The sequence below is a fragment of the Ictalurus punctatus genome, chromosome 3 (assembly GCF_001660625.3).
Source record: "Ictalurus punctatus breed USDA103 chromosome 3, Coco_2.0, whole genome shotgun sequence".
In the NCBI taxonomy this organism is placed as follows: domain Eukaryota; kingdom Metazoa; phylum Chordata; class Actinopteri; order Siluriformes; family Ictaluridae; genus Ictalurus; species Ictalurus punctatus.
This window is the reverse complement of record NC_030418.2, coordinates 22948341-22962484: the sequence shown is the minus strand read 5'-3', so window position 1 is coordinate 22962484 and position 14144 is coordinate 22948341. Positions and strand designations below refer to the sequence as shown.

The window sequence follows — 14144 nt, the reverse complement described above, 5'->3', positions numbered from 1 at the left end:
CTGCAGTCCTCATGCCTCCCTGCAGCAGGCCTATGGAATGTTCACACATCTTTCTTCTGGTGTTTTTCCAGAGTCAGTAGAAAGGCCTCTTTAGTGTCCCAAGTTATTGTAACCGTAACCTTAATTGCCTACCGCCTATAAACTGTTAGTGTCTTAAGTACTGTTCCACAGGTGCATGTGCAATAATTGGTTATGGTTCACTATAAGCATTAACATTGTTTAAGCCAAGTGTGTTCCACAAGTCCTGAAAAGTGAAGCCAAAACGTTTCGATCACCCCAGGTGGCTGGATGCAGTACAGGTCATAAACCCCGCCCTCTCCATGTAATCTAACGGGACCAGAGATAGTTTCTGTCATTTTCGGTAGTTTTTATCACGCTGGTGTAAGTTCAACTGTTCGTTTTTTAAATAAGTTTGATTTTAGTTAGATATTTGATGATAAAAATGGAGATGTGACACCATGATTGACAGCTTTGACTGACAGCTTCTCTGAGTAGTCACGGAGGCACCAAATGACTTTTTTCAGGATCTTCACAGTGAGATTGGAGCTTTAACTTTCATTTCTACATTTCCATAACAGTTTATTTCACACCGAGATAATGAGTTGAAAAAGTTCAGGGGGGTGTGTTCGCGATTGATTCTGCGGGAGTGTGGGCAGGACTTTGATAGCACGGCTCCACTTCACGCTCAATACTGCGCAAACTCGGGCTCCAAGATGTCAGTGCCATATTGGGACATTGGAGGCTTCAGTTTTCAACAATGGAAGAGAGTGAAGGTGCTTCGTCTATGGTTTAAACCTTTTCCAATAAAGACCTGTAAAGCTTATTTGGATTTAAATTACAGTCTCCTCAAAAACGGACATTTCTTTTCTTCTGCTGAGTTTATATATATATATATATATATATATATATATATATATATATATATATATATATATATATATATATATATATATATATATATATATATATGTATATGTATGTGTGTGTGTGTGTGTGTGTGTGTGAAAAAATCATTGCTGTGATTCTGCAGCCATACCATCGGGAGGGCTGCATGAGTGTAGGGGGCTCAGACTTGGCTATTTTGAGCAGGACTCTCATAGGGTTCATCTCGTGATTGGGCGGCTCAATCTGTGCCAACTCTATCAATGTGACCCCAAGGGACCAGATGTCCGCTTTGTAGTCATATGGTCTGTCTTTTGATGTCTCACACATCACCACTTCAGGGGCCATCCTACAAACAAAAAAGAGAATGTAAAGGAAGAAAAAAAAAATAAGACTAATTAATGTCTTAACAAAGATTTTTTAAACGGTCTTGTGTCCATGGCATTACCACTCCTCTGTTTAAAACATAAACCATATTCAATAAAATATTTGTCTTGGAGATGACTAACCAGTATGGAGTCCCAATGAAAGAGTCTCTTCTTTGTAGAGTCCTAGTGTTTTTCGCAGACACTCCAAAGTCAGCTAAGTGGAGACATTGACCCACATTAGAGATACGTTTGACGACGGGTAAACTGGAGGCAACACGACTTAAGAAAGAAACCTTTTTCAGAAGATGCTGTTGTATTAAATTTAACGATCATTGTCCAATGAATATTAATCTCTCATTGAAGCCTTATATATATATATATATATATATATATATAAAAAAATGAATAATATATGCTCAGCAAAACCCTAATAATTTATAAGCGTGAACACAGATGGCAAAAAGAAAAAAAAAAACCCTCACCCAACTTGACGTCGCCATCTGCAGAAACCAGAATGTTTCCAGCTTTCAGGTCTCTGTGGATGATCTTATTCTCATGAAGGTAAGACAGTGCATCTAGGGTCTGTTTACACACCACACGGATCTGTGGCTCGGTCAGTGGCCGCTCCAGCTCTGGATTCATGTGCACAAAAATATACATTTCATTTTATACAGTTCAATATAATTTTAGATACTTATAAAAAGGGTTCATAAAAACTGCTTTTCTAGGAATTCATGAAGATATCCTGTTGGGGAAAATACTTAATGATCATGCTATTTCTGAGGTTTAACCTAATTTACCAGCTGAAGCAATGCCAACTCCTAGGCTGAAGTGTCTAGATTAACTGAACAAGAGGTTGGTTTGTTTTGAATCTGGAGACTCATACAGGTTTTTGACTACAAAAAAATATTTTTTCTTTTATATTTTGTTTATAAGTCATCTTTTATAATAGTCTGTTGCCCTTGGGTAGCTGATAACACTGCACCCTTGTGAAGGATCTTTCAGGTGAAAGGTGAAGAAGGAGGGATATGAAAAACATAAAAGCATAAGACAAAATGCTGTGTGTTTATTTAATTGTGCAATATGAACTCTGATGTGTATAATTCTTTTTTAAATAATGACCATAATTCACTGCAATACATTGCAGACTTCAGACAGGGCAAAGAAATGACTTCATTTAAAATAAGAACATGATCCCTTAAATGTGTGGCTGATTGTGATTGCAATGCTTCTGAGAGACATAAGGAACAATCTGTCTTTCCATTTTTCAAGTATAATATACTTCCAAAACATTTAGTGGAATTTTGTGAAAGCCTGTGCACGAGGCTTTAGGAACACGTCCAAATAATACAGCAGAAAAAGGCTGAATTGCACTCCTTGAAACAGCAACTGCAATAATTACATGCTTAGACCTCAGTACTGAAGCGAGCTTAGCCTACTGTGTGGCACTGAGGTTCAGTGGAGCATAATTTATTTGAGAGTACAGTTTAAATGATTCAACAGTTCTGAAATGTCTTTTTACCCTGGTATGAAACAAAGAAAATAAAACTCACCCAGCATGACAGCATCGACCGCACCTCCTGCACAAAACTCAATAAGTATCTATAAACAGAAGGAGCAGAAAGAAACTTTATTACAACCCAAAGTTGGAATAGTATGGAAAATGCAAAAAAATTTTAGACGCTGTTTATATGATAGACGCTGTCTTTTGGACCTGACGTTGATAACAGCTTGGATGGTCCTTTTCCTCTTTGGCCCAGAGAACATGGCGTCTGTTTTGTCCAAAAACTATTTGACATGTTGTCTCGTCGGACCACAAAATACGATTCCACTGTGCTACTGTCCATCTCAGATGAGAACGAGCCCAGAGAAGTTGGCAGCGCTTCTGGACAGTGTTGATGTATGGCTTCTGCTTTGCATGGTAAAGCCTTAAGTTGCGTTTGTGGATGTAGCGGCAAATGGTGTTGATGACAAAGATTTACCAAAGTATTCCCGAGCCCATGTCAGGATATCCATTACAGACTCATGACAGTTTTTAAGCCTGTGACGTCTGAGGGATCGGAGATCATGCGCATTCTGAAGTGGTTTTCAGCCTTGCCCTTTACGCACAGAGATTTCACCGGATTCCTTGAATTGTTTAATTACATTGTGCACTGTGGAAGGTGAAATGCCCAAAATCCTACTGATTTGTCTTTGGGGAATGTTGTTCTCAATGTCTTCGATTATTCGCTGATGCATCTGTTGGAAAATTGGTGAGCCTAGACCCATCCTTGCTCTTGAAGGACTGGGCTTTTTTGGAGGCTTCTTATATATTATGATTCTTATATACTGCTTCACCGGTTTCACATCACCTTCTTATTTCAACTTGTCGCATCACTATTAATCCTAAAATGCCCCATCCCATATTTTTGGAACGCGCTGCATGCATCAAATTCCAAAAATACTTTTATCTTCAAAAAACTACACAGTTGAATACGTAAAACATTAAATAGCTGTCTTTGTATGTTTTTTGTTTAAATATAAGTCAAAATACATTTACAAATGACTCCTCTTTTGTTTTTATTAGCATTTTCCATACTGTCCCAACATTTTTGGAACTGGGGTTGGACAAAATCAACGGTGATACATACACCACCCAACGATTAATTCATCTAATCAGGATTTTTTTTTTTTTTTTAACAACAGCCACAAATGGAATACAAATACTAAAAAGATTTTGACAAAATAGGTGCTTACAATCATAGACATAGTCCGAGAACATGCCCAGATTTCAATCCAGATTTAATGCATTCCAAAATCAAACACATTCAGACAGATCAGGTCCTCTGGTGATTAACTGAGACAGCTACTATTCAATTATGCACCATTATATGGAATTGCGGTCATTGGCAAGGTATAAAATTGCAAACTTTTGAAAAAGCTTTGTAATTTAAACCATTATGTCATTCTGCCAAGGGGCTTCAAATGGTATGAACAAAATCAATATAAATTGTGTATTATGTTCCTTTAGTATGAACCAGAATGAAAAGGAAATAGGGAGAACTATTGGCCTAGTTACAAAACTATCACAATTTACAAATCAGTTAAATATTATTGTTTTTTCCCCCAGCTTCGAGGCTTATACGCAGTACAACTGACCAGCTCACAAGAGTGCAGATTTTGCTCATGGTTTCATGAATATTTTAAATCGTTCTCACAGATACTGAATGCTATGGGAACCATTTTTCAGTGCACTTAAAGCTTTTAACAGCTGAGTGACTTGAGATCCTTCTCCAAGTTTTAAGTAAACATGATAGTGTTTATGGGAGTCGTGGATTAATCTCCTCTGAAAACCCTGCAGAAGCAAACTGGACTGGTGTATAACTAATTCATAAGCACTTTCTCTGCTCATTTGTAATGGTATATTATCCTCCTGTATATACCAAGCATAGAGGGGGCGCCATCTGAAACCACCTGCACCTAATTGCTTTGGGAGTTCTGAGGCAGAATGAAAAAGATCCACACATGAATGTTTTGAGAGCAGATAAAACCAAACTGAAAGACCATCACCCACAAAGAGCGAATTAAGCAGCAATATGCATAAAAATGCAAATTCAAGAAAGAGAAGTAAACAGCATGATGAGCTCACTTATTGATTACTTATTGACTGAGGATTTCTGCATAGTGAAAACTGCTGTAAAGTTCTCTACTCTTAAATCACATGTAACGTTAAGTAACAAGGCTTTCCACTTCCTCCGCATCTTGAAGCACGTGCACATTTAAATGTGTCTGTATTTATATACACAGCTCACATAACTTGCGCATAACCACTCAAACAGACTTCATCTCAAAACGAGAAGCGACTTACCCATAATTTGCTCTCAAAGTAGAACGCATCAAGCAGTTTGACTATGTACTCATGGTCACAGGAAGCAAGGATATCTATCTCAACCATGTAGTCTTCCAGCTCCTCCTCTGTCTTGGTGTCAATCACTTTAGCAGCTGCAAGTGCGCCTGTTTGTTTGTTCTGAGCCTGAAACAAAACAATACATGAGGGATGGTTCAATAGACTGCAAAGAAGACCAAAAACGTGCAAATAATCTAAACGTGTCAACTGCATAACAATAGAGAACACAGGAGGAATCTATCATTAAGAACAAAAAACAGGTAATTAAAAGTAAGCTTCAAACATACAGTATATCAATTAATAGCATGTAGATCTTTGGTACTACAAATATTTTATGCATTACACTGCAATAAAGGTGCATGTGCAAAGTTACTTATAATTACATACATTCTTATTGACTCAGAAGCTCACCAGGTGATTCACATGCTTATTTATTCATTCCTTTATTTACAGTCTATATTTATGCTTCTGTTGATAATTTTACAATTAATGTGACTAAGGAACAGTCTAGTCTGCGTCTGATTGAAAGATTTTTCATCTATAACTCTATTATAGCTTCAATTATTGTTTGCGTTGTTTAAGGGATATGGTTAGTTTTGTTTTCATCCTTCACGGCCTTTATAACAAGGAAAATGTCAAAGGAATATTTTGCTTCATCTGACCTACCATAATACGTATCCACATCAACTGATCTTCAAAATTAATCAACCTGTAGTGTTTCCCACTGGAACTAAAATTGTCAGGGCTATCTTAACATATTTTTAAGTTGAATTTAAAAGTGTGTTTCAAAAAATATATATATGCTGCTCAATTGTATATAGTTTTGCTGATTAAGTGTTCTAATAGTGCAGAAAACGTAGCGTTTAAATGTGGAGTGAACCAGAAATCTACAAAAACCTGTTGCTGAATGACCATACAAACAACTCAGAATAACAGTGAATAAATGAAAAATAATACTAAATTAGAAAACCCTACATATTCATATATTTTTGTGCTAAAATGTAAAAATTTACAGTCGTGATTTGCTTTTTCCATGGCTCTCCAAGATAAGGTGTATTTTATAGTAAGTCGCTGCTTCAATCAAGTTCTAAATCAATAACAATACGTGAGACATGATCTTTCATGGTGTGACTGATATCAAAGACTTTGCAGCATGGAGTCAACAACATATCTATGCTTTAAAAAAAAAAGATTTAAATCACCACATCTACAGTTGCAATCACAATTATTCAACCCCCATTGCAAATCCCCTTGCAATCCCATTGCAACCTCCATTGCAGAAGAAGTCGTGGAAGATCCTTCAGGGCAATCACAGTCACCGGACATGAACCCCATAGAAAATCTCTGGTGGGATTTGAAGGTGGCGGTTACAGCACGCAAACCCAAGAATATTACTGAACTGAAGGCCATTGCTCATGAGGAATGGGTTAAGATTCCTCAGGAATGCTGCCAGAAGCTACGCATCTCATTTGCAGCAGGTAAGAAAAACAAAAGGGTGCTCTACTAAGTACTAAAGATGCTTGGCATGAAGGGGTTGAATAATTTTGAAACGGGAGAAATCATTATAAGTTGCATTTTCAGCTGAATTTGGGAAACCACTTGAAGCATTCATTGTGTTGAATTATTTCAATTGCTTTTGTTTGATTTGTTCATTGCAAACAGCTGAAAGTCTGTACATTTTTACAATAAACCTGATTTGCAATAGGGGTTGAATAATTTTGATTGCAACTGTATTTGATCATATTTGCAGGATCATATTTACTGACTCTTAAGCCTAGGAATTTAAGAAAAAAAAAAAAGGGGGAAAAAAAACCCAACAGGTGAAAATAAGCACAGACCGCTAAGGGTTTAATCTAAATAGCAAGCATAACATCTCCTAATATTAGAGCACTTAATCATTGGACTGTAAGGGTTAAACATGCAGCGAACCACAAACTTACTGTTAGTCTGACTTTGTCAGACAAATGAATTTGTCTCTGTAACTGCTGCCGGTTTAAAATAGCATCAATGTTCAAAAAAGCAGAACAAAAAAAAAGCAGAAACAAGGCAGAATTACCTCAAGAGGTGTGGCACAAAACTGTTTGAGAAAGCACTAGTGACATCACGGTACACTCTGTGTTTGAGCACAGACTAATCATCTATGCTAGTATATTCATTTCACTCCAGTCAAGTGAAGATTGATTTCAGAGTCAGTTCATGTACAGTCTCTGATAAAGAGTGTGTACCTTCAGCAGTATGTTATAGCACATCTATTTTAATGGGAGGAGTGACACAATTCCAATCAGTACTTCCTACACAGCTGGAAGTGCCAAGCCTATTTTGGAAAGAGCTTCAAGTGTAATGTTTATGGATACGAAAAACACAGAGCAGTGGATGGAGAAAGGAACAAGGGAAGTGTGTGTGGCTCAGACTTTCTATTTACACAAAGCTTTTCGTCATACATTCTCACACTGCTTTTCTTTGTACTAGCCAACACCTCTCCCTTCAGTAATCTGTAAGGAAACGGATGCAGCTTTTACGCAACTTAAAAGCCGACCTAACACAATATTCTGAACACAGACTGCATATAGCATGTACAGTATACAGTACTGTGCAAAGGTCTTAGGCACCCTTATATATATATATATATATATATATATATATATATATATATATATATATATATATATATATATATATATATATATATATATATACACACACACATACACACACACACAAACTTTGTTATAGATTTTTATTTTATGACTTCTACATTATCGAGTCAGTACAAAAACATTTTAGATTTCCAAACATTAGTTTTCCAGCACAAAATTGACAGGAAAATGTTTGTATATCAGTAAAGAAACCAGCATATTAAGTACTAAGAGACAGTTTTCACACAAAAATCATAATGAAGGCTGCTGGATTTTGCTGCAAAATAAGAATCAAGTGCGACAGTCAAAGTCTCCAGAAGAACCGTATCTGGTTCTGCAAGATGCTCAATAAAACTTACAGCTCATTTCATTATAAACCTGCACTAATTCTACCTGAGACCACTTTTTTTTTTAAGCAAGGGGTCAACACACCAAATATTGCCTTTGCTTCATGTATTACTGTTTACTGCTCTTTATATTGTTTTTTTTTTAAATGAGAAATATTTAATTTCATTATTTTGAAGGCATCTTTGCTCTACAGCATTTTTTTGCATGTGCCTAAGACTTTTGCACAGTACTGTACATCAGCTAATTTTCTGAATATCGTTAGGTTAATAAGGATAGTGTTTGCACTACCACTACACTTTAAGGCTGTTTCACCTAAGACAACATCCAACATAAGATACTAATGTTAAATATCCATCATCATGATAGCGATTACAGCAGCCTGTTCGCTTTGAAACTGATTCAGTGTTTCAGCTAGCCTAGTTCTGAGCCTACTCAAAGCCTGGTGTTTGCATTGAGGGTGGGAATGTCATAAGGAAAAGTCCTCTGGTGTGACACATGCTCACAGTGTTCTCTCACACCCATCCACCTCGCTCTGCTCTGATGTAAAGAGTATGGGAAGGGACACTTGCTGAGAAGCCTCCTCCACTGATCCATCTGCTGAATCACTATGTGCATGTTCACACTTGACTACACCTCTATATGAAGATGAAACATTAAAACAGAGCGAGTGAGTTAGAAGCTGTAATGTAAGAGTATCCTACTGAACGTTATTAAAATCCCTCGTGAGGATCACACTAAAGCAATGGCAAACTAACTGCATCAGAAATTAACCACCAGCTGCTTCCTCAAGGTTTTTTCCCCCCGCCAGCTGGTTTGGAGACTCGTATACAACTGGTTAACAAAATATATTAAAGTTAAAGGCTGTGTCTGAAATTGCTCCTTCACTCACTCATTCAGTCATTATTTACTATATAGACCAGAGGTATTCAACTAAAATTTGTAAAGGTCCAATGGCACAAAATTAGGGCTGGGCGATACATCGATATAATATCGATATATGAGAAATTATCATGTGACACACTTTTGAGATATCGCTTTTTTCTATGTTTTTAATAATTACAAATTAAACTATACTGAACAGATGCTGTTGATTGAATAAATGCATCCTTCTCTTCATTTGCCCTTTTAACATTCTGCCTTCACAGTCAAGACAACAATATCATTATATTGCCAGTAATGATATGCCATAGCCATATCATTACTTCATTAATCAGAACAGAGAGTGTAAATAAAAGGAAAAATCTATTAAAATCTGTGATAACGCTTCCCATTCTGAATGAACGTCCACTAGTGAGTCTCTGGTCCAATAACCTGAACTTTGGCTAAATTATTTACATAAATGTAAGTGATTGGATAAACTGCTTCAAAGGATCTTCTACAAAAGCTACCATGATTGATGTTTAGAATCAGTGAACAACGGCCAGTATTCAGTTATACCTGCTTAAATATTGGGTTTTTTGGCTCTGTATCAGGCTCGTAAACCTCCAGTTCACAACCCCTTATATACAGTGTTCTATATGGAGGCAACCGTGAGGAAGACACTGGGCTGAATCACTTATGGTGATTGTCCACTGCACGGTGCAACTCGACTCTGCTCTTTTTCTTGGGGCTGTCCACTGTGGATAGTGCCTGGTACTTTTTTTTAGCACCACCTCAGTCGGGGTTCCAAGCGAGCCGAAACGATACTAAATGTGAGCTGAGGGAGTAAGGATTCTCCTTAACGAGTGGTTCTGTATAGTGCCTGAATAAATGTGTGTCATTTAATACATACTTTGCGTATGGTAATATTCTAATAATAGAAAATTCTGTATCATTTATCTCATTACAGATAAAACGACAACAAAGGTTTCTGTCTTAGATTTTTACATCTCGCTTGTTACAGATTTCCAAACAGGCATTTATTGAAGTCACTCCTGTCGCAAGTGAATCGAGCTTAATCATATCGAGCACTACGTCGGTTCTACAACGCTGTTATTCTACATCCTTGATAGGGTCCATGTTCAGTGTACAGGAAAGGTGTTTGGAATATGGCCTGACCGTGTATTTGTACAAGGCTTTCATAATACAACATTATTCCTGCATGAAGGCAAGTGGAAGATGGCACCCACGTCGAGGCGGCACTAAACTGCAGTGGAAAAGCAAGCTCAGAAAAGTAAAGCGAGTCGAGTCGTACCGTGCAGTGGAGAAGTGGCTTTACTAGCAAGTCCACAAGAAACATATCATCATCGTTATTTAAAAAGATTTGAAGTTACAGTAAATCACATAGTAACAGGAAACCACAAAAATATACAAGGATTAAAAGTGATAAGTCTCAGTATTAAATACCACACTAATAAGTACCTGACGGCTTTAGAGATGCTTAAGCGACATTCTGATTGATATTTATATACATAGTTGCATGCTATAGTGTAATTTTATAGTATAATTTCAAGCTAAGGGAAATCTCTACGCATTGTGGTACTTAGTGAGGAAGCAGCGTGTACAGGCTGTACACCGGATTTATAGTGCATTATGGGTAATAATATAGTGCACTATCCAGGAAATATGATTTCCACTGAGAGGTTAGACATCAGTAGATAAAGTGCACTATTTGGTGAATAGGTATCAGATCCAGACAACAAAAAATTCACCCTCTGCTCTTGGTTTTAAAAAATAAACAGGAACACCCCAGCCAACCGTATGGCAAATGTGTAATGCATGCCACGATAAGGCGCAGTAACAAGACGATCTCCCTGAGAGTACTGACTCTGTATAACTGAGATTTAAACTGAACTGTCTTTATGACCACATTATGACCAATAAATTATCATTATTATTTCACCCATTATTGTGCAGCCCACAAATTTTTCACTTGAATGCGTATGGTTAGTTCATTTTTTAAAATCCATTACACACTGCAGCACTTATCTTTTGAAGGCGAGATGTTAGTGGGAAAGTTTGCTTTCTCTGACCTCCTTTAATACATATCTACATACTTACTGTATCACCTCAATTTATATTTATCTGGAATCTAACACTTTGGTGACTGTGTTGTAATAGTGTAGGAAATGTGCTTAAATGTAGTGTGAACCAGAAATCCTACATGGCTTTAAACATACAGAGAACCACAAACCGTTAACTAGTTTGAATGTGCAAATAACCGCAATGGTGCTGCACGCTTAAAATAGCATCAGTGTCCAAAAAGGCAGAAGAACAAGAAAAAGAAAAAACAAGAGGCGTGTCACAAACCTGTGTGGTCTTTATGACCCTATGATCACAAGTTCACTTGTACCACGTATCATACTACAGATCCAACTGTTTTGTCTGGTAGTACAGTTGGACCCTTGTCAATAGTCTTTTGTGTCTTATACATATAAAAGGGGATTATAATGCTGGCAGCCTATTACATTAATGAATGCAGGAGTCATCAATACCAGTCCTGGAGAGCCAGAGCCCAGACTCGCTGGTGATTTCGAAACACACCCAGCTCCCACTTTTTCACTACAAGTCCAGCATCAGAACCCTGCATATGCAATGCTGATCTCAAAGCTTTTGCTGTCAGATTGTGCACAATGTTAGAGGTACAAAGGTGACAATTTGAGCTAAATCCAATCAGATTGTGATCACATCTCAGGATCACACGGGTCTCCTTTGAACAGTGGACTAGTTCAACAAACAGACTTCATATAAAACCATAATGAACTTTCCTTTGCTTTCACACTATCCGTTGTTACCCAGATGAAGATGGGTTCCCTTCTGAGTCTGGTTCCTCTCCAGGTTTCTTCCTCATATCATCTTAGAGAGTTTTTCCCTTGCCACTGTCGCCACCGGCTTGCTCAATTGGGATTAATCCACACACTTATAATCTGTATCCTGTGTTTATATGTTTCTGTAAAGCTGCTTTGAGACAATGTCCATTGTAAAAAGCGCTATACAAATAAAATTTAATTGAAATTGAATTGAATTTCTGTGTTTAACAATCTCAGTCCCAAACTGTACATTTCCTTGTTGCTGGGGTGGTGACACTGCTGTACCTTTAATATACATTTAACTTGAAATCCTGTCTATTATTCAAGGTGCATAACTGGACATTAAAGCTTTATGCACCTTTCCAAGTAAAAGATTCCAGGTACACAACACGTACCAACCCAGTGACAAGGGAAAGTAGTGTGGTACCTTCGTTTCTGAAAGTGTAACAAGCCCATTGTTAAACTGGATGTCTTTGTCCAGGGTATTCACCAATTCACTGCTCTGGACTCTGTTCCTTCGGGACGGGAATTAAGGATCCCTGCATGAGGCTGACATATGATCAAAATAATAAACAAGCTTGCAAACTCCTCCACAAATCCTGTGCAAGACTATGCAGTGAGTCAGAATGATCAACAGATCCAGACGCAAAGACAATAAATAAATAAATAAATAAATGAATGAATGAATGACAAACGTCATGGCAAAACTGAGTTGAGCAGCTTGACCAAAACACTCGTGTGGTTGGAAAGAAAGGGCTAGGTGGTGTCGGTCTCTAATGCACAACTGAAAACACAAACACAATCTGCCATCTTTACCTTGTAGACCTTCCCGAAGGCTCCATCTCCTAGCTCTCCCACAATCTCCCACACTTCCTCCGGATTCACGTCTCGATGGACGTGCTCGTACTGCTTCTTCTTTTTGTCCATGCCAAGCTTAAATATCTTCCGCAGGTTGAAAAACGACATCTTTACCGCTCGAGAAACTGTGAAATAAATAAATAACTAAAACTAACCCTATCAGCCACCGACCTTAATTCAACTAAGTTTGCTAACTAGCTTTTCCCACGCATTTAATAATAATTATAATTATTATAATTATTGTTATTATTATACGGCAGTTAAAAGCACAAGAGTAATCTCTACTTTACGTTGGATGTGCCGGAAATTACTAGCCTACTGAAAACTGAGCAATAAACTGTGTACGCTCTAAACATAAACATGTCCATAACGGTACTGGAGAATAAGTCGACCGTAGATACAAAATAGTAGTCCTCTCCTTTAGTTAGCTCTTCTGGCGCTCCTTATGTTTATTTTCTCGGGTTTAGCAGTCAAATGAGATCTGGTACTTCTTCAAGAAAATCAGCTTTCAAAAGAAATATCGCTTCAGCTCGTCAGAGAGTAGGTGAGAAAATCAATAAAACTGTCTATTCATACGACAAATATTAGTCCAAACAGAAGTAAACGGACGCTGAAGTCCAAACTCCTCGGAAAGCTGCTAGCTTAGCTTACAGGCTCAATGCATACAAACGGTCACGGCCCAGCCGCTCTCTCTCTCTCTCTCTCTCTCGCTCTCTCTCTCTCAAGCCTGTTCCTGTTTAAAGAAAGAAAAGAAAGAAAAGAAAACAGGCCTAAAACAAGACCCCGCACTACTCTACCCTATTACCAGGCATAACACGTTACTGCGCCCGGCAGAACAGGTTGTTGTATCGTGTTTAAATTGTCCAGCCTCGTTTACAGGAAAGCTCATTCTGTTTACGTCCAACTTCTGAGAAAAGATGAGGAGCCGTCGCTGGATGGAGAAGGCGCGTGCACAACGATGATGAAGAAAGAGTGTGCGCATGCGTACTGCAGCCGAATGGTGACGCGCTAGTTTAACAGGAACTAGAGCTGTTCAAGTGAACAGTACGTAAGTGAATGTTGTGAGGAGGGGAAAACAATCTGTGAAAGTATTATCAGTCAGTGCCAAAACTTAATATCTGTAAAAATTGGGGGTTACAAAAAAATTAAGTATTGAATTTTCTCAATAAAGTCTGATCGAAAACAGTAATGTGATAGATCTATAGACTATATATAACTTACATATAGATAGATAGATAGATAGATAGATAATAGAAGTTGTAGTAGCTAGTAGTAGTAGTAATAGTAGTAGTAGTAATAGCAATAGTAGTAGTAGTAGTAGTAATGGTAGTAATAGTAATAGTAATAGTAGTAGTAGTAGTAAACCCAGGCCTGCATTCTGTGATCTTTAAAAAATAAATGAAAGTGGTTTGGTATAAAATCAAATAAAGAGATCATA

The 14144-nt window shown here is 37.6% G+C and overlaps 1 protein-coding gene across 3 annotated transcripts in view; it reads right to left on the bottom strand.

The window, feature by feature from the left end:
* Positions 1-13686, bottom strand: part of slka (STE20-like kinase a) — a 29459-nt gene extending 15773 nt beyond the window's left edge. For 2 of the 3 annotated variants that reach the window (XM_047154097.2, XM_053679775.1), the window contains exons 1-6: positions 12665-13686; positions 5098-5262; positions 2804-2852; positions 1733-1882; positions 1392-1464; positions 1037-1231 (exon numbers count right to left, since the gene is read on the bottom strand). In XM_047154097.2, coding sequence (XP_047010053.2) covers positions 1037-1231; positions 1392-1464; positions 1733-1882; positions 2804-2852; positions 5098-5262; positions 12665-12814 — 782 coding nt within the window. In that variant the 5' untranslated portion in view covers positions 12815-13686. The remainder of the gene's footprint in view (positions 1-1036; positions 1232-1391; positions 1465-1732; positions 1883-2803; positions 2853-5097; positions 5263-12664) is intronic. The other variant, XM_053679776.1, reaches the window with a different exon arrangement.
* Positions 13687-14144: the final 458 nt, after the last annotated feature.